Here is a 26,045-nt window from a genome sequence, read left to right as displayed (position 1 = left end):
GACTTTTTGATCCGCCAATCCATTTGTGGTGGTGTATCACCCACGCAGATTATCTTCTCCCTTCCTACACCTCCCCAATAGATGGCATCCAAGGTCTCTTCTCTGTTATTTTGGGACCACCAGGCCAGGAAGGAAACTGTGTCAGCATTACAGTTCAAGCACAGCCAATGGCTGCTGTGTTGATGGCCAAGCTCCTGAGGAAGGTGAATCCCTTCTCTTAACTGTTGGAGAAGGGCTGGCTACTTCTGTCAGAGCTTTCTCCTGCCTCGCAGTTGTGCCAGGGACTGGAAGCTGTCCATTTTTCTTACAAAGTCACCTCTGAGCCCAGTCAAGGCCTAAAACCCAGGCTTACTGGTTTTCAAGCACAACCTTACTTTAAAATATTGCTTATTTTCTCCCTCCACATCAATCTGCAAGGATAGATCATTTGTTCTTCCCACACACTCCATCCTTGCAAAGCAGGGACGAGTAAAAATAAACAACAGCAGCATATTTCTGGGAGCGCATCTCTTGTAACAGCCTGCTCTGTCTGCTCTGACTCAGACATGACCCACAGCAGATGAAAAGGAGACAAGAACCAGTGCAAAACCAGAAGACACGGCATGGTGAGCATTGCTAGTGCAAGCTGGGAGGTGTATTTATCGTTACACACCTGGTGGCATTGTGTGGCCTCTTCTGCTGACAGATTTGCTGGTGGTCGTATAAGCAGTTTTGTTTTGCAGACTGTCACAGCCCAACACCATGACTCTAAACCTGCTGTGGAGGCCACATGGACCCCATGGACTCTTTGCCTTTGTCTGGCAAATAGACCTCAGGGACTTGGAGGTTTTGTCCATAATTTTCCCCACCTTTTCCCTGAGACTCGCATTTGGAAATTTTCCCAAAGCTGAGAGCCTTACTAGATGTCCAAAACGTCTGATAACTTTTGGGATACTGCATCATCGTTAAGTCTTTCATGGTGCACCAGTTCCTGGGATCTGCAACTGGAGATGAAGGACAGTCATTCTCCCTGGCAGACCTGCACGCAACCTTAGCATGTCCCTACTCATCAGCTGAGCCATGGGGACTTTTTACATCACCAGGCAACCAACCATAGCCAAAACCAACCCTACTGCAGTGTATATCACCAGACCATCGGGAAATCCTATAGGCCATTGGGTGCTCTATATGGTAAGAGATGCTATAGGGTAGCAAACCATGGAAATGCACCAGGGAACATGTATGCTCCAACCCTTGGCTTTGCTTCCCCACTACTCCAGCCTCGAAGAAAAAGGTCACTTACATTGTTCCTTCACTTTGTCTGCAGCAGCCTGACAACTTCAGCACAATGATACTGAGCCAGCTCAGTGATGTCAATTAAATACTTGTCCAAGCTTCAAAGATTTTAGCGTCAGATTGGTGCCAGGAGCCAGGCTTCAAGAGGGGATGACTCTTTGCAGCGTTATTAGGCGCTCATCAAACACATCGTCATCGTTGTGAGATGCCAGCGCCATGAGTTCAGAAAGCAGAATTTGCCCAGTCTCTGTGGGATATTATGTGCTTCTGATCAAAAAAAAAAAAAAAAAAAAAGAGTTGACTCATTTCTGGTTCAAGTATTCACCTGAAAGAAATAACAAAACAAAACAAAACAAAGAAAAGGAAAGGAAACTATGATGGAAGGCAACTGTCAAAAACCCAGTGTTCTTCCTCAGTCTGCAAAAAATAACTATTCATTAAGAGAAAGCACTTGAAAAAGGTTGTCACAGATGAGGCAACTTGGTGACAGACGTGTCTGATGTATTATTTCTCGTACTGTTCCTTAAAACATACCTTCGCACTACAGCAGCTCCAGATCCCTGTTGCAGATGGGTGAGCTCTACCAAACAGGAGATCACTCCCATCAGGAGATGTTTTCACAATGCTGTAAATCTGTTCCCTGTGCTACAGCAGTGGGGAAAGGTCCCACCTGAGCTTGGGTCCCATGTGCCAAGCAGGCAAAGGCACAGGCAGAGCAGGAGGTTGTCAGCTCAAGTCCCTACAAGCGTGAAGCAAGAGAAGCTGAGAAACATGGGCATTTTCACCTGTGCTCCTCGTTTGATTGGGAGACACCAAGTCTCTGTGGTTTTTCTTACAGCCACAGATGAGAAAGCAGAAATCCCACGTTTCAATTTATTTTTTCCAGTCTCCTAATCTCCTAGCTTCATGAATACTGTAATAAAAACTTTAAAATACAGTATTAGAGAGACCTCCAAATCAGAAAACATGCTGAAGAATCACCTGTTTGTCTCCTTTTTCGTTTGTTTTTTAAACACCATGCTTTCAATGCCCAGCCCAAACACAAATCTTTCCTTGGCTGGGATTGCTGTAAACTTCTTAGACATGAGCAGCATCACTTAGACACTAACCCCAACCCATCAGGTGTTGTACAAACAGAACAACAAGGTGGCCCTGGCCCACAAAATGTGCACATTTTAGCTAATGGCTTTCGAATCAAGTGGATGGATGGGTGACCAGTGTCCAGCAGCTGTCCCTTGTAGACTGGAAAATTGCAGAGTGCAAGCAAATCAGGGATTTTAGCTGCAAGAACAACACGGTGTTAACTTCTGAGTGGCTGGGGAGAACTCAGCCCCTCCTGGATGCTCTGATTTGAGTTGGGGTTCCCTCCTGAAAGACACAATGTTGTTCAAACACAGCTTACTGCTGGTTTCAAAACCAGCTGTGGATTTCCCTGCCTGCTCTGGGCTTGGGATCTGCCAGGCTCAGAAGGCTGCTGGCTTGAAAAGACATCCCAGACCTACCCTAGGTGAAGGTGTTTGTCTGGAGGATTTTAAAATACTGACTTTGCTTTATTTCCATGTATTCATCCCCTCTTTCCAGGGAAATAAACTGGAAAAGCGGCTCGCTGCCAATATCTGAAGAGTGAGCAATTCTCTCTTGTCTCTTAAATTCTGGATCCCTGCTGAGTGCTTTATAAAAAAAACCCAAAAAATAACCCCAAAACCAGCTCCCGGCTTTCGAGCCAAGAGACTCCCTGAGTCTGGAAGCCTTCACAAGCAAAATAAAAAATTACAATGAAAATTACTTTCTCAACCACGCTCTGCATGAGAAGGCTGCAGAACTGCTGCCATGATCCGTATGCCTTGGTCGGGAGCCCACGGCCAGTTCCTCTCCAGTCCTGCAAATCCCAAGTCGCTCGTGGCTCTGCAAAGTTGAAGCAAACAACATGAGACCAGCCTCAGTTTAGAGATAGATATTTGTCTGTCTGAAATTTCTCCTTGCTCTGCAATAATAGCAATGCCATGGCTGAGGGATGGGTATGGCCTGGGGGCTGCATCCATCCCAAGGGGGCAATCTTTATCTGCTCTCCACCACGCCAAGCAACCAAGGTGAGCAGAGCACAACTCTATCTATCTTTGTCTGATCTGCAAACACCCACAACTGAATATAGAAATTGTCCCTTCCTGCCATGGGTAGATAATTAGGATCAAATCCGTGGCAGCCTTACTTGGTGTGGGCAGTTTTTCTTACTTAGCTAGAGCCTGCACTGCTTCAACTTGGCATTTCAAAGCGATGCCCTCCCCTGCCCACCCGCACAGCCCATCAGCTCACCAAGGCCCTTGTCTCCGCACAGGGTTACTGCCACAGCCTCTCATCTGGGCTTGTCTGATGCATATATGCCTTCATTGCACACAAAAAATACCTTTCTGCAAGAGTATTTTTAGCTCCTTGCCTTGGTCAGGTCAACTCTTTCTGCATCCTGATTCTCTCTGCTCTGTTTCCCCCTGAGGAAGGAGGGAATAAGTGATTTGCTTTTGTTATCTAAGGCCTCTGTGCCCTCTCCTGTCTCACCTCTGATCCCAGCTCCATCTCTATGCTCATGTGGTTCATCCTCTGCTGAATCTCCAAGCAAGCAGTCTTGTGGTATTTTCCCTGAATGTCTGCACGCTGAGAAAAGCCCACAAATACAATCACAGCAACGCCTCGTCCCTCTGCGTCAAAGCCTCCCTGCAAGCTCCCCTTTTCCAGCAACACCTGCAAAACCCCTTTGTCTCTGTTAGATGGTCAGTAGAGCTGCCCAGCCATGGCGACTCATACTGGCTCATCACTTTTTGGCGAATCCCTTGGTCTGCCCGGTGTAGGTTTTTAACTTCAATTTCAATTATAAAAGCTTTAATTCACCCTTTGGACATCACCTCCCAATAGTCCCACAGCAAGGACAGTGACAACTTGCTGCATATCGGACACCAAAGTTCAGCCTCACCTTAGGTGTCTGGTGAGCATGGATGAGCCAAATCTGCTTCTGTAGGCAGGGGAAGGACGTGGCCAACACCCAGATGGAACACCACTGATTTCCCAGATGAAAGAACCAGGGTCCCATTGACAGTGGGCTCCACCATGGCCAGACTTCTGTCCGTAGGTCTGCCTAGAGGCTTGAACTCATAGCTTGGCTCCAAAACTACCTTAGACAGGGGGGTGTACTGCCTTCTGGAGAATTTTGCAGAGTTTCAGTAGGTCTCTGGATTAGGTAGAGTCCAACGTAGGGTCACTAGTTGCAAAACAGATGCATTAATGGCCACACGTAACTGGAAACATCTTTGAGCTATGGCATCTCGTGCTCTCTTCCCAAAGACCCAGGACCTTCCCTTGCCATCCTCCTGCTGCCAAAACCCACTCGCTGTGAAAATTCCATTTTGAAACCATTTTCTGCAAATTAGAAAGGTCTCATTGCTGGGACCCAAATGACACGTTGTGCTCTCCAGCAGCCGGGTGTGGTGTCCACTGCATCCAAAACAGAGCCAGCCCTGCACTGGGAGGGGAGCCGGGGAGAACCTGCAGCATTGGGAGGCTGTGGTATCCGAACTCCAGGTAAAGGGAGTGAACCTGTGAGGCTAAGATCTGCAGGGAGTTTAAATGAAATGTTTCTCCTCTTTCCTAAAGTATTCTTTTTCTCCTTTTTTTTCCCCTCCATATTTTCAGCCAAAACCTGGGAAAAATTCTTCCAAAAATGCATTTCCATTCATTTGGCAAACATTTTCCCTCCCCTATTATTTCCTGTCTGTTTGATGAAGAAAATTTTCAATATTTGGAGACAGAGTTAAGATGAGTGAACAGAAACAAGGGATATGATGCCACTTAGTGGAACATAGTTAGATAATATTAAAGAACAATATTCCAACAGCCATGTTTCAAAATTTTGGTCACATCTATAAGATGGTGTTCTTAATCGTGACATGCACTGGGGACTTCTCAGGGTACCAAGCTAAAGACAAGGGCTGCAAAGCCTTTGCTGTGCAAAGCTAAAATAAAAAGTTCCCCTTCCAATCCTGAAGATGCAGCTCAATGGCACAGGAAATTTTGCAGAAGAGAGGGAAAATCAGGGGTACAATAAGTTCAGGGCAGATGCAGATGATTGCAAACGTGGTCCGAATTGCTCCATGAACATCTCACAAGACAGTAAGATCTTTCCAAGCAGTGCTAACAAGCAGAGGGGACAAGAGGACAAACCCACCGGTTTGCTGGATAAATCTGCTCTTGGCTTTCCTCAGATCCTTACCAGGGCAAATCCAGGATGGTGAAATTCAAAGCACTATAAGAACACAGTGAAAGGTACCCAGAAAAAAAAAAAATCAAACAAGACAGGAGCAACCCTGCAGAAATACCCAAACTGATAGCTGCACTACCTCCCGCAGGCAGCCGCCCTCCCTAGGCAGGAGGGATGGACACGAGCCAGCCAGGCAGAGCCAGCCACTGCTGCCCTGCCAAAGCCTGGCTGCTGATAAAGGAAAGCCTCTTATCTCTCCCCTACCCCTCCTGTAAATACACCCCAGCCCCTACGCTCTGCAGAAGTGCCAGGCCTGCAGAGACTTTGGTTGGCAGCAGCAATGTTAGCATGGTCGTTGGCGCTTTACAGTATTTTTAGCCCTCCTGACATTAGCAAGGTACAAAAATAAAAAAAGCCAGTCCTCATTTGGCACGTGTATAAAAGGAATAGGGGGCTGTCGGGAGTTGCCTGCCTTTTGCAGACAGCGGGGAGCCACGGCTGTGTCGCGAGCAGGGTGAGTAGGAACATATACCTTCTTCAAAGGCTTTGCTGGCTCTGCCGTTAGCCCCCACGCACGCTGCTCTGGGCCTCTCCAGGGACACCTGTCACCGCACAGACCCACTGGAGATCATTTCCCAGGGTTTTGTCACCCCTCTGCATTTATTCCCTTGGCTCCATCCATTTCCTAGCCTGTACCGTAGCAGGACAAAGTGCCACATCCCCACGTGGAGTGGCCGGGGTCTGCTGTGCCTCTGCTTTGGTGGTCCCTTTATGGTCCTCCCCCTGTCTCCTGACCATCTCTACCTTCCTCGCCCCAAACTCTCCACACCCCAACAGCTATTTTGCCAATTCATCACTCCCCAAGGCACTTCCCTTCCCCTCTCCACCCCTCACCAGGCTGGGAGGGATGCTGCAGAGATGTCAGACGGTCTCTCTGTTCGTCTTATGGAGGTTTTTCACTCGACCCATTATACCTCTAAGCTTCTGCCATTACAGCTCATAAAGGCAAAGCAATCCCTGTACTCCCGACATTAAAATTGCAGAGCTGCCAGTGATAATGTTGCCCTGTGTACTTTAAAATTGCATTTATCTGCTCATAGCGTGCTCAGGGCAGATCGAAATGCCTGCCTGGGAATGTGAGTCAAGAGCCTGCTGATAGCACAACCGTCCCTGGGAAGGCACAGGGTGCTTCTCCTGTTCAAACCCCAGCAGCAGCCAGCCCTTCTCCCACCTCTCCCTGAGCCCTCTGCAATGACACCTCTGGGCTGAAACATCCCCTCCGGAGCTGGTGTTTCATGGATTAATGTGTTATCATCTCCGAGGCACTACGGGACATGGGGAAGGGGCTGGCCACCCTGCAGGTGCGAGCAGAAGTTGCACTGAGATCAATGATCTCTAAGACCCGTCCTCTCTAACCCCAGATTAAATCTGTGGGGAAAGTAAGAAAGCAGCAATCCCCTGTTATCTTCTTCTCTGACTGTCGGCAAGCAATGATTTAGGGATTTCTGAGATAGGGGTTGTGTATGAAGCATCATGTTTAAGGCATGGAGAGAGGAGACTGTTTAGGCTAATATCAAAGTGGTGTTTTTGCTTAAATTTCTTTTGAAGCCAGAATTAACATGGAACTGAAATAAAACATTTGGTTTGAACCCAAGAAAAAGTGTTCAGATGAAAAAATAAAACTGGGCAAATGAGGATTTTCTCATTTTCAGTCATCTGGAGAGAACCCAGTTTTTCCAGTATTTCTGAGACTGTGGCTAAGTGCTGAGGGGGCATCTTCCACCCTAGTCCCAAGCTACTCCCGTCCCAGATGCCATGCAGGAAGGCAGCACAGAGACTTGTGCTCAGAAAGCACAGCTGTGGAAAAATTGGGCTTAGAGCCCGCCCAGTCCCTCCGATGTAGGGTACACTTTGCAGAAGCAAGCCCTGCCAAAGCAAATGGAGAAGGCTGGGGCTCCTGGCATCTGCTGGGATTTATTTTTTTGAGTTACCATGCCCAGTTCATGTCAGGTAACAACCATGAAGGATTCAGAAGTAGCCTCTTGTTGCTCACTTAGAAAGTGGCAGGCAAAATCCCTCTCTGCCTGTGACAGTGGGTGTCTGCGTCTGGGACGGGAGAGCAGCCCAGCAGCGACCACAGCTCACACGCACAAGGACAACTTGAACATGTCAACAGCTGGGCACGAACAATTCTTCTCTTTGGGCTCAGATGTGGTCCTGGAGGAAATAGAGAACGTACGGCCTCCCTGGGCCGTGCAAAAACCCAATGGCAGAGGGGTTTTTTGGGCTCCCGTACGGCTGTCCTGCAAACATAAAGATCCCATGCGCTTAGGAGCTATCTAGGGGACATCTCCCACGGGGGCATCCTCTGGTTGTCTGAGCATCCAGCGCTGGGTCAACTCACTGGTGCAGTTTGCATCCTCTCAATGTTTGTACGTGCATGCATCTGTTAATAAGAAAAAAATTTGGCAAGCCTGGAGTGGTCACAATCTCTCACCCCTTCTGGACAAGGCTGTCCTACCTCTGCAAGCCTCAGTCCCAAGCAGGGAGGGGAAAACCAGGGTAGCAGAGAGAGGGATGGGTGACATCCTGCTTTCCTGGAAGAGCGAGGCCAGTGCCCCAGTGCAGCTGTTGAAAGCCCAGTCTGCTTCCACATGGGAGAGGCTGGATGAATACGGAGAGTGACATTTCTGGGCTATGCTGAGTGGCTCACAGCAGGCTCTGCTATTTGCATTGCACAAATAGTCATTTTATGATTAAAAACAACAACAGCAAATACAAGCTAAACCAAGATAAAACTAGCGAGTGCTGTGCAGATGTTGAGGGCATGCAAGAGCTGGCTCTACCCACAGCTTTAACCCAAAACCCTCATTAATCCTGGATTGCACCTTTCCTTCCACTTTTTCACATTTTCTCCTGCAGACTTCTCACTCAACACACCTACATTTCAAGTGCAAAGCAATAATACAAAGAATGACATTTTTCTGCAGAACCTGAATGGCAGAAGTGAATCTGAGCAAAACAATAACACACTGAGGTGGAGGTCCTCCTAAAGGAAAAATTTTCTGGCAGATGTACCTCTCTGGAGCACCAAAACACTAATTATATAAATTCTTTTTTCTCCTTGATTCCTGATTCTGGGGGAAAGGAGAAATGCTACGTGATTAGTGCTAGCTTCATGTAGGGAAACTGAGGCACCCCCCCCATTCGCTGCACCAGCTTGCAGACCCTTCCAACACCTGTAAATGTCTCCTTGCCATTTCTCTATGAAAGGAATAACCCTGATTTTTCCATTCCCTTCCAGTGCAGAGATGTAACTGCTGATAGCCCACCCCTGGATCTCCAACTATCCAGAAAAAAAAAAGTATTTGCACTTGGAAATGGGCCAAGACCTTCTCTGTGGCATTGCCATCCCACCTTATTTCTGGAATTAGGAAAATCTCAGTACTTTTGGCTAAACCCATCTGACCAAATCCTGATTTGCTGTAATTAACCATATAGACAGGCAGACTCTGAAGGAATCAGTGCAGAGCACATTCTTCTTTTGAAAAAAAATCATCTGTCTTTCCATCCGCAGAGCTCTGTGGTTTCTTCACTTCCTTATCCACTGCACGGATGAAGACCAGCTATGACAGAGGCAAGTCATCCAAATCCCAGACGATCAAAGCAAGCGAGACGATTCCCTCCCATCACTCCAGGAACAGCAACCACCATGAAAAGCAAAGCACCCAAAGCACATCGAGACAGGCCCATCCCAGGAATCATGGAGAAAATGTGATGCCGTCCTGGGCAGAAAACATCTTGCCTGGCTGGAGGGAAGCTCAGATGTCAGATGTCTGTAATGGCAACTTTCCCCTGGGACACATATCTGAAGAGATCAGCTGCAAGACCTCAGAGAAACTCCCTCACCGAGTCACCAGCGTGAACAGGAACGAGGAGGGGGTGCTAAAGAAAGTCTCAACTACACAAAAAGTTAGAGATGAGCCCAAGGATTCCCCCTCCAAGGCAGTTTTCATGTTTTGGGCCAACAAAGTTAACAGCAGCAGCAAAACAACTAAGTTCCAAAAGCTACTTCAGAAGTCATCTGTGACTGCTGGAAGCTGCTCTCCAGCCCTCCTTCCCAAGGAAGGACTTAGCAGCTTGGGAGAAGAGAAGCAGGCTAAAATTCCCCAGAGAAAGACCAGGAGAGATCTATTCTCTGACCTGCAAGTTTTCAGCTACATAGACACCCACGTCCTACAAGTGAGCCAGCAGGTAGGTCCTGGTGTCCTTCAGGAGGAACACAGATGGTGCCATCAGCAGATGGTGCCATCAGCAGATCCGCATCCTAACATTCAGCTTTTCACCATATGCTCTGATGACAGCAGTGACAAGGTAGTGGCTTAGAGCAAAACTAGGAGATCTCACAAGGCCCTGGGCTGTGAGTTTGTCCTAACCATGGCCAAAGATTGCCGTGCTACCTCTGAAGATCTGCTGCCTGCCCAGGGCCCACTGCTGCCTGTTTCCAGCCAGTGCTTGCTGCAGCTCACCATGCCAAACTGGGAAGAAAGGCTGGTTTCATCATGGGGCAGGATTTTTTCAGGATCCCAAACAGGATTGCAGTGGGGTAGAGGGATCCTAGAAACCCTTCTAGGAAGAGTGCAAGGGTGACAGGAAGGGACTCAGACCACAGGATACCCTGAGGCAGCTCAAGCTGAGCTTAGGTAGCCTGAGAGCTGGTGAGCCAACATGCTTCCTGCATGAAAAGCACACAGAGCCAGCAATAACCCCTTGGTCTGACCATGTCCACTATCCCCTCCATACCTGTGGCAGCCCAAGTTCTGCTTTTCTCAAGCAGGAGGCATTGATTGCGTCCTCTTTCAGGCTGTCTGCTGTTATACGATGCTCCCACTTTCTGAATGAGCTCAGGAGCTCAAAAAAGGAGCACTGAATTTTGTAATTCCTTCCTGTTACCTGAACCATGTGCTGTCAGTGTAATCTCTCCCCCAGGGTCAGCACAGTTTGCCCAAGCAGCGAATGCCGAACCAATGCAGCACTTGCAGCTTATACGTCAACTTGTTAGCGAGAGCGAAGAGGCACAAGGAATAATTGTGCTCTCCATTATTGTTGAAACCTGTAATTTGTACCTAGCCCGAGGCTAATCTCCCTTGGGAAGAAGGATGCTTGAGGATTTCAGAGTCTACCTAGTCTATTAAAAAGAGAAGAGACGGGGAGGGAGTTGGAAGATAGAAAAAAGAGGGTAATAAACAACCAAAAATACCTCCAAGACAGTGGGGAGTCAGGGGAACAACTTGTTTCCCTGTTTATTCAAAGTGCCAGCTGCACTAAAACCTGGTGCACTTTGTCTCTTCCTCTTAGCCATGAATTATTGGTGCCAAGAGCAGCAGTAGAGCAGTTTACTGACCACCTACGAGTAAGGTGTTGCACCTCTGGTGATGGCTTAGCCAGTGGTGCCATGGGGATACGGGGTTGTCCCCTCTCCCTGTGCACCGAGCTCTGCTGCCGACTGGCAGGGAGAAGGTTGATGGGAGAGCCCCAGGCAGTGCAGGCACAAAGCTAAACCTGTTTCCTGGCCGTTTAGGTGTAGCCTGTGGACTGCTTGTATGCATCTGTCTTAACCATGTGAAAAAGTCTTGGCAGGATCATTGCCTGCCTGGTTTTGGAGAAAACAGCTCCATCCTTCAACTCCAAACACTCTGGTGGAGCTCCCAGCTACTGCAACACAAGATGCTCTGACCGATTTCTTCAGGGTCTCACCCATTTCTTCAGGGTCCTCAGGCATAGTCAGGACCAGGATTACTTGGGAACATTGGAACTCTCAGCCTAGGACCTACTTTTTACCATCTCTGACTGAAACAAAGAATAACATGTGGCTGAATTTGCACCAAGATGTGCCAAGAGAGAAGCAGGTAGCTAGATATTTAATGGCTGAGTACTATTTTTTTCCTTGGGAATAATTCATATTATTTGTTTGTTTAGCAGCTGCACACTCATAACAACCTCATGACAGAAATGTAAGGCACCATCAGGAGCAGCTTCACTTTGACATAGGTGCTCTCCTGGCTGCACTATCATTTTAAAACCTGCATCCCAAGGAAAATCTTTGGCCATTACAAAAGCAACATTTGCCACAAGCAAAAAAGAAAGAAATTTCTATCTGTGTGAAACTATCTTACAGATGGTTGGGGCAGGAAAGTCATTGAGCAATGAAATAGCAGGGGCAGGACGTTGAAGAAATGAGCTGGACTAAATTTAACCCAGTGAAAAAAAAAAGCCTGCTGCTAAAAATGCTTGTGCTATCACAAAGGAGGGAAGAGCCCAGAAATGTGAGTGTGTGAATGGGAGGAAAGGGACAGAAAGGCTTTCTTTAGGGTCAGGTATGGATTTAAAAGTTAGTGAAAATTTAGTGGTAGGGGCAAAAATCTTGTTTCCACTCATTTTGGTGCATGGGTTGGAGTGAGGTTTCACAGCCTCAGGAAGAGCATCTGAGCCACAAGTCCTGTCCTCTTCTGCATAAATACACTGAGATGTTAGTCAGTGTGGGGCTGAAAACCTGCTGTCCCTAGTTAAGTGTTGCAGAGAAGCACTGCTGGAGAGACCCACCTCTAGGACAGGATCTTCTGGGCCAGAGGACACATTGAATTGGACAGAGAGGGCACCAGAGCAATGACACTGTACGTCCCAACCAGCTGCTCCAAAGAAATGGGAAATGCCACCTTCATTTCCTCCAGCTTGCAACTCCAGCCCTCAGGCTTTTATAAAACCATGCCTAGGAAAACAGGGAAAACACTCTATTCTACCACAAACAGTATTTTTGCATTTTAACTTCTTGGGGGGAAAAAAAATGCAGCTTTGGGGTTTCTGTGGTGTACATTTTCTTTCCAGCGAGCCCGCCACATGGAGCAGTCACCCACCCACACAGCAGTGACACCCAGATTCCCTTTAACTCCCCCGTCCTCTCCATTACAGCTGAAGTCTGGGCACGCCAGCTTGTCCATCCAGGCCATCGTTCCCCTGATCACTGCCAAGTCCCAGAGCAAACTGGAGATGGTGAGGGCAATATGGTTCTGGCTCTGCCACAACATCGGTAAGTCTGGTCCCACTCTTTTGCAGAGACGTGAAAAGCCCTTTCTTCATACGCCACCTCCTGGCTTTCATCTCTTCATGCCCTGCAGAATAGACTCCACAGTCTTTGTCTTGCAGTCATGAGTTGAAATGTCCCCCTCCTGAATTCAGGAAAGTGCCTGGAGTAGGAAGTGGTTCCCACTATGGGACCTTCCATCCTGGAAATGACACCCGCTTCACTGGCACTCGAGTGCCAGACCCCCAGAGACACCAGTAAAGCCCACCTGCCTCCAGTGCACTCAGCTTCAACACATCGGAGGCTGTTTCCCTGATAATGCAAATTCGATGAGGCTGAGCTGTGCCTGGCAGCAGTCATCTGGGGACACAGGAATCTCAGCACAATGCAGTCGCTTCGTGCTACTTTATCCTACCACATCCATGCGTGTGAGACAATGTGATTGTCACTGTACCTCACTTGAATGGCACAACTCTGTTTACATACGCTGGGAACCCAACACCCCCAAGGCTTTGGCAACTCTTTGCTCATATGGGCAATTGTCAAACTCTTGAATAATGATGGATAGAAGAGCTGTCATGGCTTCCAGGGTGGGTCAGCAGAGAAATAGGGTTGGGCAGGAGAAGGAATAAGCCCTTAAGTTGGCCTGAAATTGCATGGTATTTTCCCTTTCCTAGAATATGATGTGGATGGCTTCTTGGGGTTGTCTCCGAAGATCCACATGCCAGAGCAGGTCCTGCAAACAGGAAGAGCTGTGTGTTCTGGTTATGCCCATTTATGCCAGGAAATGTGCAGGTAAAACTCACTTTGGGCTTTCTTCTCCTGCCCCTTTGAAGATCTGAGCTGTGGACATATATCTGGCATGGCGCTTGCCACACAACCAGCATCATTCACCCACCATGTCCCTGGGCACAGCAGCTGCCTCCCTCCTCCTCTATTTGTATAGGGGAGTATATATGGCTTTGACAGACTAACCAGAACCAGAAATATGAGGGATGAGGGTTGGGAGTAGCTGTGGGGAAAGCAGGAGGCTGGATATAACCTGAATTTGGCCACCAGCTTGCATGAGTGGGGCCCTGGCTTTAAGAAGGAGGTTGTACTTACCATGCAGGTTGGGTTGCTCTCCAGGAAAGCAAGCCCAAAGCAGTGTTTGGTCTGTGGTTATCTCCCCTGATGGCTCTCCCTGGACAGGGAGGCAGGTTTGAGCTGCGTGGAGGTCCCGGGGTTTGGCCGGAGCCCAGGCTCCCACAGAGGCCGATGGTGCCAGCAGCAGAAGAGCAGCCACATGTGGAATGCGGTGGAGCTGGAAGGACAGTGGTGCCTCCTGGATGCTTGCTGGGGTGCAGGGACCGTGGATACAGAGAGCAGGTTGTTCATACCCAGGTGAGACACCTCTTCCCCTGCCACCACTGGAGACATGGCCCCCAACACAAATCAATGGACTAGGCTCAACCCGACTTTGGATATGCCCCAGAATGGCCATCCCAACCCTTCCAATATACTCCTTAAAGTCTGGGTTTACCAGGCCTTGAGCTCCTAATTTCAGGTACACCCCCAGAGGCTACTCTCAGAGGGTCCACAGAGCTGTTCTGCTCATCCTCAACTATGGTGGGTGCTCAGAGACCTCATGCAAACGTGGACCATCTACATGTAAACATCTACGTTAAGTGTCTTATTCCCTGAGCTGGGGCAGTAACTTTTCAGATGATAACTTCCCCCTGTGACCTGTTTTTAATCTGCAGTGAGTGCTGCTTACGAAGTAACAAATCCTCATTTTCACAGCAACTTTGCTCTTATGTGGTTCCATATGTAATTACTTGAGATTTCTCAGCCCATGCTAAGCAAATAACGACTCTCATGGAAGTTATTTGTACAATTTAATAATTTCCATTAACTGTATTACGGGATTGCATTTTTAATTTTTTTTTCTCTAATAATGCATAATGAAATAATTGTGGAATTTCTGATAGGTAATTATCTTGCTGAGAACAGTTTAAAACCCCAGTGAGTGTGGGTTGTTTTTAGCTGAGCATGGGGAAAAGAGAAGAAGGAGAATCAAACATCACCTAGAGCAATAGGCAGAGATAATAGCTTCTTCTGGGTCCAACACAGTGTCCTCAAAACCTTCAGGTCAACAGATGCAACAGGGCTTCATGGGATGACCCCAATGCATGCATCTACCAGTTGACCCACTCAGCAAACACCTAAGCAGGGGTGACATTTGGAAAGTCAGGTTAGGCACATTCAAATTGGAACCAAGATGCATTTTTTTTTTTCTTAAATCATATGTAAATTCTTGGAAGAGCTTTAAACCAAAATCAGATGTCATATTGAAATATATCTTCAACTAACAGGCCTTAGGAGAGGAATCACTCAGCAAAATTATCTCCTCTGCAGGTCATAGGGTCATCTTAACTGATTGCTGGAAGAGGTCTGTTACAGGGCTGGGAACTGCAGTTTCAGCTCTGGGCATCTCTACAAGGAAAATAGAGAGAAAATAAGGGCAGCAGAAAATGAAATGCCAAATGAGAGCTCGGTCCTCCCTTACTGAAGTTGGTGCAGCTCTGATGGTGTGGAAGAAGCTCCCTTCCCTTACAATGGTGCATCATGACCACTGGGGATGCCAAGGGTTTCCTCGCTCCTTCCATGGTGTCTTCTCCTCTCACCTTGCAGGCATGATGATTTTTTCTTCCTTACTGACCCTGAGCACTTCATTGAGACCCACTGGCCAGAGGACCCCCAATGGCAGCTTCTGCAGCCCCCCGTCGTGCGGGAAGACTTTGAGCAGAGAGTTTTTAAAACTTCAGAGTTTTTCAGACTTCAGCTCTCCCTCCTTTCTCCAAACACTTCCCTCCTCAAAACAGGTAAATGCAAAGCAGGGGCTAAATTCTAGTAATATAAAAGCTCACTTGCTTCTAAGAAATAAGTTTGGGTTGAGGAAAACATTCCTGCTGCAAAAAATGACCCATCTGTCTATTTTTATGCACATGTTAAACATCTAGTAGAGCAGAGACACATATTTAATCAGTTTCTGAAATCACGGACATTGTGTGATACTGTGATTAGTAAACTGGGAATTAGGATTCATAAATTATAGTTAATTGAGCCAAATCACTTAAGCCCTTTTGTGCATGGCTTTTCCTATCTAAATTCACCAACAGTAGCAAAATACCTTCAACGTACCTAAGACACAGTCCTCATTGTGTTCATAAACCAGAGAGGGAGACTCCCACATAAAACATGACCTGAAACGTTTGTGTCCCATTTTTTGAAAATGAAGGGAGGGGGGTGGAGTTGGTTTTCCTCGATTGTAGTTTTATGACCATTTTTCAGTTGGATCCAACATGATCTTTTTACCTGGACACCCTTTGTACACACATTCCCCTGGATGGTCCCAAGAGTATATGGATTTTTCCCACAATTTATTTTATCAAGACAGCAAGCTAGGAGATAGAGCAATCTCAGATTGAGGGGAGTTGTCAGGCTTACAGAAAACAAATGTATGACAGACAACACACACTGTAAAGCTTTTGACTGACAGACGTTATTACTTACCCAGAAATCAAACTCCTCCAGTATTTCCAGGATGCTGGGGCTTTGCCGACATGGGCTATCACTCACCCTTTGAGCAGCGAGTGGTCTGTGCAAATCAAATTAAATTGGGAACAGCTGAAAGGCCGATGCTGACTTTTATGCAGCATTATGGGGACTTTGCCACGTAGGTGCTGTGTGACCTTGGGTAGAGGTAGACAAAAAGTTCCCTCCGCAGGATGCTCTGAGGTTCTGTGGTGGAGAAGGACCATGAGATCTTTGGAGACTTGGAGAAACCCCGTTCAGGTCCAGGCACCAGGGAGGCTCCAAGGCATAAAACCAAACAACACAACTTTTTCTGTCTCAGGGGAAAAATAGGAGATTAATAGGAGATTAATAGTCCAACCAGTCCCTTCATCTGTGTGCCAAAGCGATAACTAACAAAACATAGACTCCTACCAAATATCATTAGTGGTGGTACAAAAGCCCAAAGGGAAGAATGAAGAAAAATAAGTATTTCATTATTCTCTACTTTCCCTCCCCTGTTTTTGATAGCCAAAAGTCATAAGGATGGAGCCCAGAAGCAGCTCAGGGCTTTGGATCCTCACTGGCCACTGGCCACTAGCTACCATGAGCCAACACAGACTTGGGGAGAGATGTTAGGGAAGCAAACCTGCCTGGCACATCCCAGCTACATCACTGCCAACATCACCCCTTTGGCTGGAGGAACTCCTGTCCCTCAACCACAAAACTCACTGGGTGATCTGGCCTACAGGCACGGTTGTCTTTTTTCCTCCAAAACTGAGAGGAAAGGAGATTTTCCCATTAGAACAGGAAAAATATGTCAACTTTTCCCCTCCCCTGTGAATTTCTCATCTTGTGGAGGGAACGAACTGTATTCCTGGACCTAACCTGAACAGATTAACTGTTGCATTTAGTCTCAACAACCTCATATCAGAATTGTACTTAAAACACCAAACTGCAAACCCAGATTGTGAACCAAACCAGATGTCTGCTTTTGTTGATGCAAAATTATGGTTATATTGATCTAAGTTGATGGAAGTAAGCCATCACCTTAAAGGGCACACTTAAGCATCTAAGGCACTCTCAGTCTGCTAGAGATCTTTGGTGCAAAATCAGGCTATTTTCCCTCTTTGGCTACTGTAGATCAATTCCTGATCTATTCTATTTGAGCAATTCTCTGTTTAAAATGCCTAAAAGCTTTCAGCCAAGATTCCTCCCACAAATCACTGTCTTATGGGAGCTGAAGGTGGGACACCTTGCAGAGGGACCTGATTTTCAGGAAATACCTGGCTTCCCCCCTCTGAAAACCCAACCTTTTTATTTGTGAACGTTGCCCAGGCTGTTAGGGTTGGTAACTGCAGCGATGAAGGGCATTCAGTCTTATGGAATTAAGACTTCATACGATAATTTTTTTTATAGAAAGGCAGTCATTGGTGGCATGCTGTAGATACAATAGCTAGACTGGGAGAGGGGAAGGGAAGCCTTTGAAAGAAAGCTTTGAGAAATTAAAAACATGCCTGTACTTTAATGGTGTTTTTTTTCCCCCAAACAATTAATGCAACATACATTGACCTCCTGCAGCACTGAGCGTGCTGACATGGGAACACATCCCTAGCTTCACCTGGCCTCCCTGGAAACCAGGAATCTCTAGTGCATGGCTTGAATTAACTCAATAAAACAAACAAATGTTTGTTTTAAACGTAGCCATTAATTATCTCCTTGGGTCTCCTTTCCAAAGCGAAATACATTGCTGGCTTCCCTATCTCATCATCGCTGGCTCTGCTACATACAATGTTCTGTTCTTTTCTTTCTTCCTAAAGATCCTAATATGATGCAGCCGGCCAGGCCAGCAGCTTCGGAAACTAGCATAGAGTGAATTTAATAACAAGCAAACCTGCAGTTAATAAAGTCTGTCATCAGTAATGTCTCCACTGAACACTTGCCAGGAGAGAATTGTTTGCACTTACTGTGTGAGCCAAGTCACAGCTTTAACAGGCAAGGCACAAATAAAACCCAGCCTTCCCATTCTTTTCACATCTCTGTTTCAACCTACCAACAAAAACTGTGGGGCAAACAATGAAAATATCCAGATTCAAACAGGAAAAAAAAAAAAAAAAGTTGTCCCCCCCATTATTCATTAGATTATGAAACACGTTTCATAATCTAATAATTAGCAAGCGACAATTTTTTCAGCATGAATCTGGAGTCTTTTGTCACTTTGTGTTAGCACCCAAAACAAATGAACATTGTGCACAGCACGGGTGCTGATACCAGCCGTGGGCCCCCGCAGTGCCATTGCTCAGTACTCCCCTCTCTCCAGCACAAACGTGGTGAGGATAGGACGATGCAGAGCAGCCGCACTCTGGACGTGAGACAAGCCATCCCTGGGCACTTAGGGACCCCGGGTAATGAAGAGCAGGCTTAATTTCCACCGACCTTGAGGGTGGTGGGTTTAAGCACACGCCTCAGTACGTCTGTGTGCCAGTGCCAGGCTCTGTGAAGCACTCTGGGATCCTTCAAGGGCAAAAGGACTCAAAGTCTAGTTCTCTGTGGCCATTTTTCTCCTGCTTTCATCTGTACCTGGAGAGAAAAAAAGGTATAAAATAACGTTAAACCAGGGTTTTCTAGCCAGGCTGCCCCAGTACCTGTAGCTTCACGTGGGATGATGTAGCTCACCACGTGCTGAAAGCAGCCTGCTGTCTGCTGGTTAGACAGTCCCGTCTTCTTCAGGGTCAAGACTTCAGGGCTTGCGAAACCTCGCCCTGCCTCCATTGCAAAACCAACCAACCGCCCCTTCTGCCCAGGAGCAGTTGGAAATCCCTTGGGAGGGCTTGCTGCACCGGGAAGTGCTTGCTCTTACTGCCATATGGGTTTACAAGCAGCAAGATGTGGCACATGGAAGGTGGGAGTGAAACCAAGGCCACCACGACTGTTGTCCTCCATGGTGACCTCCCCTGGAGGTGCCTCATTTCTGGGTGTGAAGGTGGGTTCAGATTGGTTTTAAAGTCACCTGCTCTGCTCTGTCTGGGGAAGCAGGTTGGCTTGATGCTGGGGAGGTGATGGGTGGTTTGTGGTGGCCCCAAGCAGGAGATTGTTTATGTCCACCCAAGGAACAAAAGTCATTGGGAAAGAGCCCCAGCACTTACCCACTAACTGTGGTACCACCACCAGGTACCCGTACCAATGCACCTCTCTTTTGGATCTCCTGCTCTCCCCTCCTCCCTGGTTAGCACACACTCCAAGCCAGAACTTGCAGATTTTTGTGATTTGGTGATGCCAAAATTCAGAAAAAATATTTTAATAATAATGATAATGGGAAAAATTAAATTCATTCCTAAAATGTGACAGTGATGTGGGATCTCCTACCAGCCAGGCTGGGATATTTTGATCCTCCCAGCTGCTTTGTTCGTTTGACACCACAGTATGAGACCTGCAGCTTAGAGAAATGACTCCAGCTCAAGAAGCCATGCAAAACTTAACCTGTATGGGACATCATTAGCTTAGTTTTGGGTGTCACAGGGCCCAAAGGATAACTATTTGTACCTGTCCCCTTCATCTCCAGACCTAGTGGCATCATCGTTTCTCTTTCAGCAAGGGGAGAAAAATGGTAAAAGGTGAAGAAGAGTCTTGCTAAGGTCCTTCAGCAGGTAGAGACAAAAAGAGAAGGAGAATCTATGCCTCCCGTGCAGATGATTTGGTTCAACACTGCAAAAGTGAGTGTGTTACACTGTTGATGAAGTGGTTGTAAAAGGTGTCTTTGTTCACCCTTCTACAGCCCATGGGGAGGTGTCAGTGATGCTGGAGAGCACCCACCCAACAGAGTTCACCTACCAGCTCTCCAAACTCCAGGGCACCACAAATGGAGAGGATGTAGGTGCAGTTCACGGGATGATGACAGTGTCTGAGAACAACATGACCATCAAGGTGACTCCCCCAACCAAGGGCTTGTTTGACCTCATGATCTTCGCACGTCACGCTGACTCTCAGGACCCTTACAACTGGGTGTGCTCCTATCAGATCCAATGCATGGAGCCACACAATGGAGAGAAAATGCCTGAAAACCCTTTTTATTTCTGGGGCCTTCACCAAAAAGCAAGAGATTTTGGCATCAAGGAGAGCAGCCCCAAAGAGGAGCTGCTTGTTGCGCCACAGGGAACTTTGCTCTTGACTCTCCAGATATCCCGACCCTTGCTTGCTGTGTATGAGCTGGTTAATAATGATTTAGATGCTGCAATGAGCAAGAAATGCCTGGTTGCACAAGCTGAGGAGGAGAAACTAAGTTGCCACGTGCTCTGCCCTTTCCAGGGCTACTACCGGCTCTCTGTGTTTGTGAAAGATTTAGGAGGTATCACGTTCAGGAATGTGGCCAATTTCCTTATTCGTTGCTTGAGACCTGTCAACCAGAACGAACTCTTCCCCTCAGGACTGAGCATGCACTGCGGGAGCGGGATCAGCTCTAGCAGCCACGGCCTCTCCCACCCCAGCCACTCTGTCCCCATCATCACCACTAAGGTCGGGAAGTGCAACATCACCTTCCACACACCTGCTGATGTCGAGGTGACCGCCAGCTTGAATAAGGACAAAGTCATCAGCGCCAAGTACCCCCTGGAGAGGTACGTCCTGGTCACCCACCTGAGGACTAAAGTCAGTGTGTGCGTTGTGCTCCCTGAGTCAGGCATCTACAAAGTGGGGCTTTTTGGGAGAAACAAAGACCACAAGGATTTTGTCCATATTTGTGACTATATTATACGCTGCTTCTCTGATCCCAGCTGGCCTCCCTTCCCCAGGGTGTACAGCCTGTGGAGGAGAGGGTGTGTGTTGCTAGAGCCACGCACGGGGATACTCCAAGAGCAGAGCTGGGTCCGGTTCAGGGTCAAGGTGCCAAAAGCCTACCAAGCTGTCATTCTTGGGCAACAGAAGACGGTGCTGCAGCAGACCCTGAACGCAGTCTGGGAAGGGGATGTGTTCACCGGGGCTGTGGGGACGCAGGTCAAACTGGCGGCCAATTTCAGCCAGCACTGCTCCTCCCTAGAGGTCATCCTGGCGTTTGAGGTGGAGGGTGGCTCACCTGCCTCCCTGGGGTGTTCGGGGTAAGCCACAGAAATGCTGGATGTGCTGGGAAGGATTAAAAAAGCCAGGGAAGGAAGCAAACGCTCTCAAAATTGAAGGATGTTGAGGAGACATGGAGAAAACTCCCAGAACTTTATGGCATGTTGGGGGGAGTCTGGGTGTTACCCACAGAGCTTTTCTTCCCGCAGGATATCCAGATACTTTCTGGGGCCTCCTATCCCACTCAGAGATGTTGCCACCATTTAAATCAGCACCAACATATGGAAGGCTCCTAATATTTTGCTTCTGTCAGAGGAAACCATTGTTCAGCTTCTCTACAGGAAGGATGTCTCACTGCTTATTACCAGCTTGAATAATTGTTTGGAATGTTTTATTTGACATTTATTCAAGAACTTGGAAACCCACATAGTTTCCTTCTCTTGAGAGGATAACAACAACAAAAAACAAGCAAAAAAAGCTCAAACTGGAGCCAACAGCTTCAGATGGTAGCAAGATTTTTAAAACGTAAATATATAATAAAGCAAGTAAGACCTCCTTGCAGAGGGACTCTGTGCTTGGGCAGAGGAAAGGGGAAAGGAAGCAAAGAGATGCTGTATTTTATCATCTATGTCTTTAAAATATCTTCCAGGTTTTCATTATCAAGGATGACATGTAGATATATACTTAAGAGCATTGAGGGCTTGAAACAAGGCAAGGAAGCAGCTCTGTAGCCAAAGCATCTAATCACTGAGTGGAAAGCACAGGCAGCTCTGCTCTTAAACTCTGACACATGCTGCAAGGCACCACAAACACCGACTTACTGAAAGCCAACTCGATTTTCATACTTAGGTGGGCTAGAACGTACACAGTGGAAATACTTCTCCATTTCTGCACTGGATTGATGCTTGAAAGGGGGATTCTGGTTGTAATAATGAAGAACAAGAACTGGGTTATTTTTAGATGCTGCGCAAAAGATATTGGGGAACACGGTTTGCTTTCTTCAGGTTTGGCAAATTAAATTTGACTTTTTAGCAAAAGTTTACGTAGATTTGAACTTTTTTGGGCCTGGCAATCAGTTAATGCAGATAATGTATCAGGATCCACTTTTCACACCAAACTTGCTGGAACGATGCCGATGTGTTGGAAGATTTCCCTGAGGAACAAAGTACAAGGACTACTTTGAACTAAAGGAAGGACTTGCAATGGTAGACATAGGCTGAACTCTTGCCTGTGGTGCTAGACAACAGTTTAAGAAGTACAGATCCCTAGATCACTCTCTCCTGACTCATGTGCTGGCCACTCCGTATTGGGCCATCCACTTGGATGGATAAGGGAAAGCGAAGCACAGTGTGACTCAGCTCCCTTGTCTGTCTTTCAGAATAACCATAGGCAAAAAAAATCTGCTCCCTGTGACGCTGAGCAGATGATCCAGAGCCCAGCCCCAAAATTCAGCGCTTGGAAAGCTGCTGGTAGTCAGTGCTGTCCTCCAAACTGCCCCCACCAGCTGAGTACCTTTGCATGCACCTTCCATGACCAATGGTCTGACCACACGGCACTCCCTGAGCACTGGGGATGCTCCTGTGCAACTCTCCAGACCCCCTCGTTACTTCCCAACCTGTGCATTGTCCACAGACAGCACCAGTAGTGAAATTATATCTGCAGACCCAGCAGGCTCCCAAAGACTGCATTTTTGCTTGTTTTGTGGCTTGGTGAACAAAAATGACTGGCAAGTGAAATGACTCTCAGTTCCCATTGCCATCTTCCTCTCTATGTCCTTTTCCTCTCCAGACAGTTTTGCTGTTACCTTTTGTGAGCTGTGCCCCTCTGGCCTTCTTGAGCCACTCTATGTATCTGTGTGTACACACATGTTGTTAGCTGGAACTGTCCCATCTTTGCCCAAATTTAAGCAGGCAGGTCATGACCATGTGCCTCCAGGGAAAATCCAGGTTCCAGCTCAGTGATTAATTCCTCTTTATCCATCATAATGAGGTCCAGATTAGAGTTACCTTGAATTGGGATCCAAACAATTTATGTCAGAATATAATTACCTGGAGGTGCTGAGCACTTTAATGATACTCCCACGGGGGATTTTTTACTTCAAGGATCTGAAGTCAGTCTACTCATATTTCCTCTCTGTGCACACTCGGGTATAGCATGTAGCCTATTTTAAATGTCATTCTTATTTAGATTTACATACCTCAAAGCCTGCGCCTAGAGCTCTAGGAGCCTTCGCAATAAACATGAGCACCAACTCTCCAAAAATAACAGCCCTGGGGCAAGCGCCACTCATGAAAAAACAATGATAAGCAAAAGAACAAACCTGCATGTCTCTCCTCCTCTTGCCCCCTCTGCCCAGCAAGATTAAATTAGGTAAAGACAGATTACAACACCTACCTGCAGCTATAAAACACATCTAATTCTGAGCAAACTTAGTTCAAAAAGTCGTTAGGAGGCCTCCAGGCATGCATACAGATGTGGACAGCCAAAAACTGAACAGGAGTGTGGTGGGTTGACCCTGGCTGGACGCCAGATGCCCACCAAAGCTGCTCTGTCACTCCCATCCTTACCTGGACAAAGAAGAGAAAATATAATGAAAGCCTTGAGGATCAAGATAAGGACAGGGAGAGATCACTCACCAGTTACTGTCACGGGCAAAACAGACTCGACTTGAGGAAACTAATTTAATTTATTACCAATCAAATCAGAGTAGGATAATGAGAAACAAACCGAAATCTTAAAAACACCTTCTCCCCACCCTTCCTTTCTTCCTGGGCCTAACTTTACTCCTTATTTTCTTCACTTTCTCCCCCTGAGCAGCGCAGGGGGGCAGGGGATGGGGGTTGAGGTCAGTTCATCACCCCTTGTCTCTGCCGCTCCTTCCTCCTCAGGGGGAGGACTCCTCACACTCCTCCCCTGCTCCAGCGTGGTGTCCCTCCCACAGCAGACAGTCCTCCATGAACTTCTCCAACATGGGTCCTTCCCACGGGCTGCAGCTCTTCCCAAACTGCTCCAGCATGGGTCCCTCCCACGGGGTGCAGCCCTTCAGGCACAGACTGCTCCAGTGTGGGTCCCCCCTGGGGTCACAAGTGCTGCCAACAAACCTGCTCCAGCGTGGGCTCCTCTCTCTGTGGGGCCACAGGTCCTGCCAGGAGCCTGCTCCAGCGTGGGCTTCCCACGGGGTCACAGCCTCCTTCAGGCACATCCCCCTGCTCTGGTGTGGGGCCCTCCCCGGGCTGCAGGTGGGTCTCTGCTCTCCCGTGGGCATCTATGGGTGCAGGGCACAGCTGCCTCACCATGGGCTGCACCACGGGCTGTGGGGGTGCCTGGAGCACCTCCTCCCCTCCTCCTGCACTGACCTGGGTGGCTGCAGAGCTGTTGCTCTCTCATATTCTCACTCCTCTCTCTGGCTGCTGTTCCAGTTTTCTCTTTATCTTTCTTAAATAAGTTCTCCCAGAGGCGCTACCACCATTGCTGATGGGCTCGGCCTTGGCCAGTGGTGGGTCCATCTTGGAGCCGGCTGGCGTTGGCTCCATCGGACATGGGGGAAGCTTCATCAGCTTCTCACAGAAGCCCCCCTGTGCCCCGCCAGCCACCAAAACCTTGCCACACAAACCCAATACAAGGAGGCTGCACCCAACTCTACAAGCCATCTTGGTTGAGATTCCCTTACAGCAAAAGTCAAAGCAGGTAAGACAAGAAAGGACTGAACCAGAAACCTGCATACTAAAAGCCTTTCCTAAGTACAGTAAGACAGCACTCACCAAACAGACCAAGGTTTTATCTTCCTCCATGGACCCGTATGCGATGTCCACCATGTTGTGCCCAGCATCCTTGGCTTTACAGATTTCCCTGTGCTGTGCTTGTGTTTATCTTGTCGTTAGTGTAAATTATGTTAATACTTGTTGAGGCTGAAGTTATCCAATGAGGCTGTACCATTGAGGCATCCATGTAAATTGTGGTTTCTTTGACTTCTTGTGCTTCTTCACTGTGCTATTAAAACCTGAGACAGCCATCCTTTCCAACCTTGGGCTTCACTGACCATGTTGGGTGGGGAGTGAGGGTGTTGGTGTTTGCAGAAACAAACGGAGATGTGTAATTAGCCATCAGACTGCAGCAAATGAACAGCAGGACAGTAGGACATGAGTCAAAGTCTTCCTGTTTGCATGCTACAGCTGGAGTGAATTGTATGCTCAGAGTACAGCCCTGTCCATACGTGTCCATGGGTTTTCCATACCAGGAAGTCATGCCAAGGCTGCAGTACTGCAAGTTGGCACGGCAACATGACGATGCTTCTTCCACCCTTGGAGCAGGTCTTGGCTGTATACGTACACCGACATGTGCTCTGCATGGTTGTGCACGTCATGAACCAGCCTGGCTCAGCTCCAGTGTGGATGTCCCAGCATCATGTGCTGCTTTTAGAGCTCAGGTATCAAGGGTAGGATCCAACTGTGGGGATACCTGCACTGGGGTGGGATTCAGTGACTTTGAAAGACCAGACCAGATTAAATGCCTGCACACAATCAGGTAAGTCCCACAATGACTATGAGAAGAACACAAAAACTGCTGTACTTTGGTCAATCAAGCCAGAGAATATGTCAGGAAAAACAGGCCTTACATTGCCCAAATGTCTTCAAAATATGGAAAGACAAAAAAATAATCTGTTTCAAGTAAAAAATCAAGTAGATTTCCAACTTTTCCTCTTTGGCCTGACAACTGGGATTTCATGGCAAAGATGCAAGAAAAAAATGAGTATAGACAAGAATAATATATGTAAGAAGTGTGTTTCTCAGAGTTGAGCTCTTTCATACAGTCACAAGAGACGTGTAAGTGAGAGCAATC

General features: G+C 47.5%; 1 protein-coding gene across 1 annotated transcript; it reads left to right on the top strand.

The window, feature by feature from the left end:
- Positions 1–5,981: 5,981 nt before the first annotated feature.
- LOC141922189 (kyphoscoliosis peptidase-like) lies at positions 5,982–22,246 on the top strand. Its single transcript, XM_074821329.1, has 7 exons — positions 5,982–6,035; positions 9,099–9,775; positions 12,491–12,608; positions 13,280–13,397; positions 13,794–13,985; positions 15,276–15,466; positions 19,933–22,246. Exons 2-7 carry the CDS (start codon positions 9,137–9,139, stop codon positions 21,249–21,251), a joined length of 2,577 nt encoding a protein of 858 aa, XP_074677430.1. The 5' UTR covers positions 5,982–6,035; positions 9,099–9,136; the 3' UTR covers positions 21,252–22,246.
- The last annotated feature ends 3,799 nt before the right edge of the window (positions 22,247–26,045 follow it).

The sequence above is a fragment of the Strix aluco genome, chromosome 4, assembly GCF_031877795.1.
Source record: "Strix aluco isolate bStrAlu1 chromosome 4, bStrAlu1.hap1, whole genome shotgun sequence".
In the NCBI taxonomy this organism is placed as follows: domain Eukaryota; kingdom Metazoa; phylum Chordata; class Aves; order Strigiformes; family Strigidae; genus Strix; species Strix aluco.
This window is presented reverse-complemented; position numbering and strand designations above follow the sequence as displayed.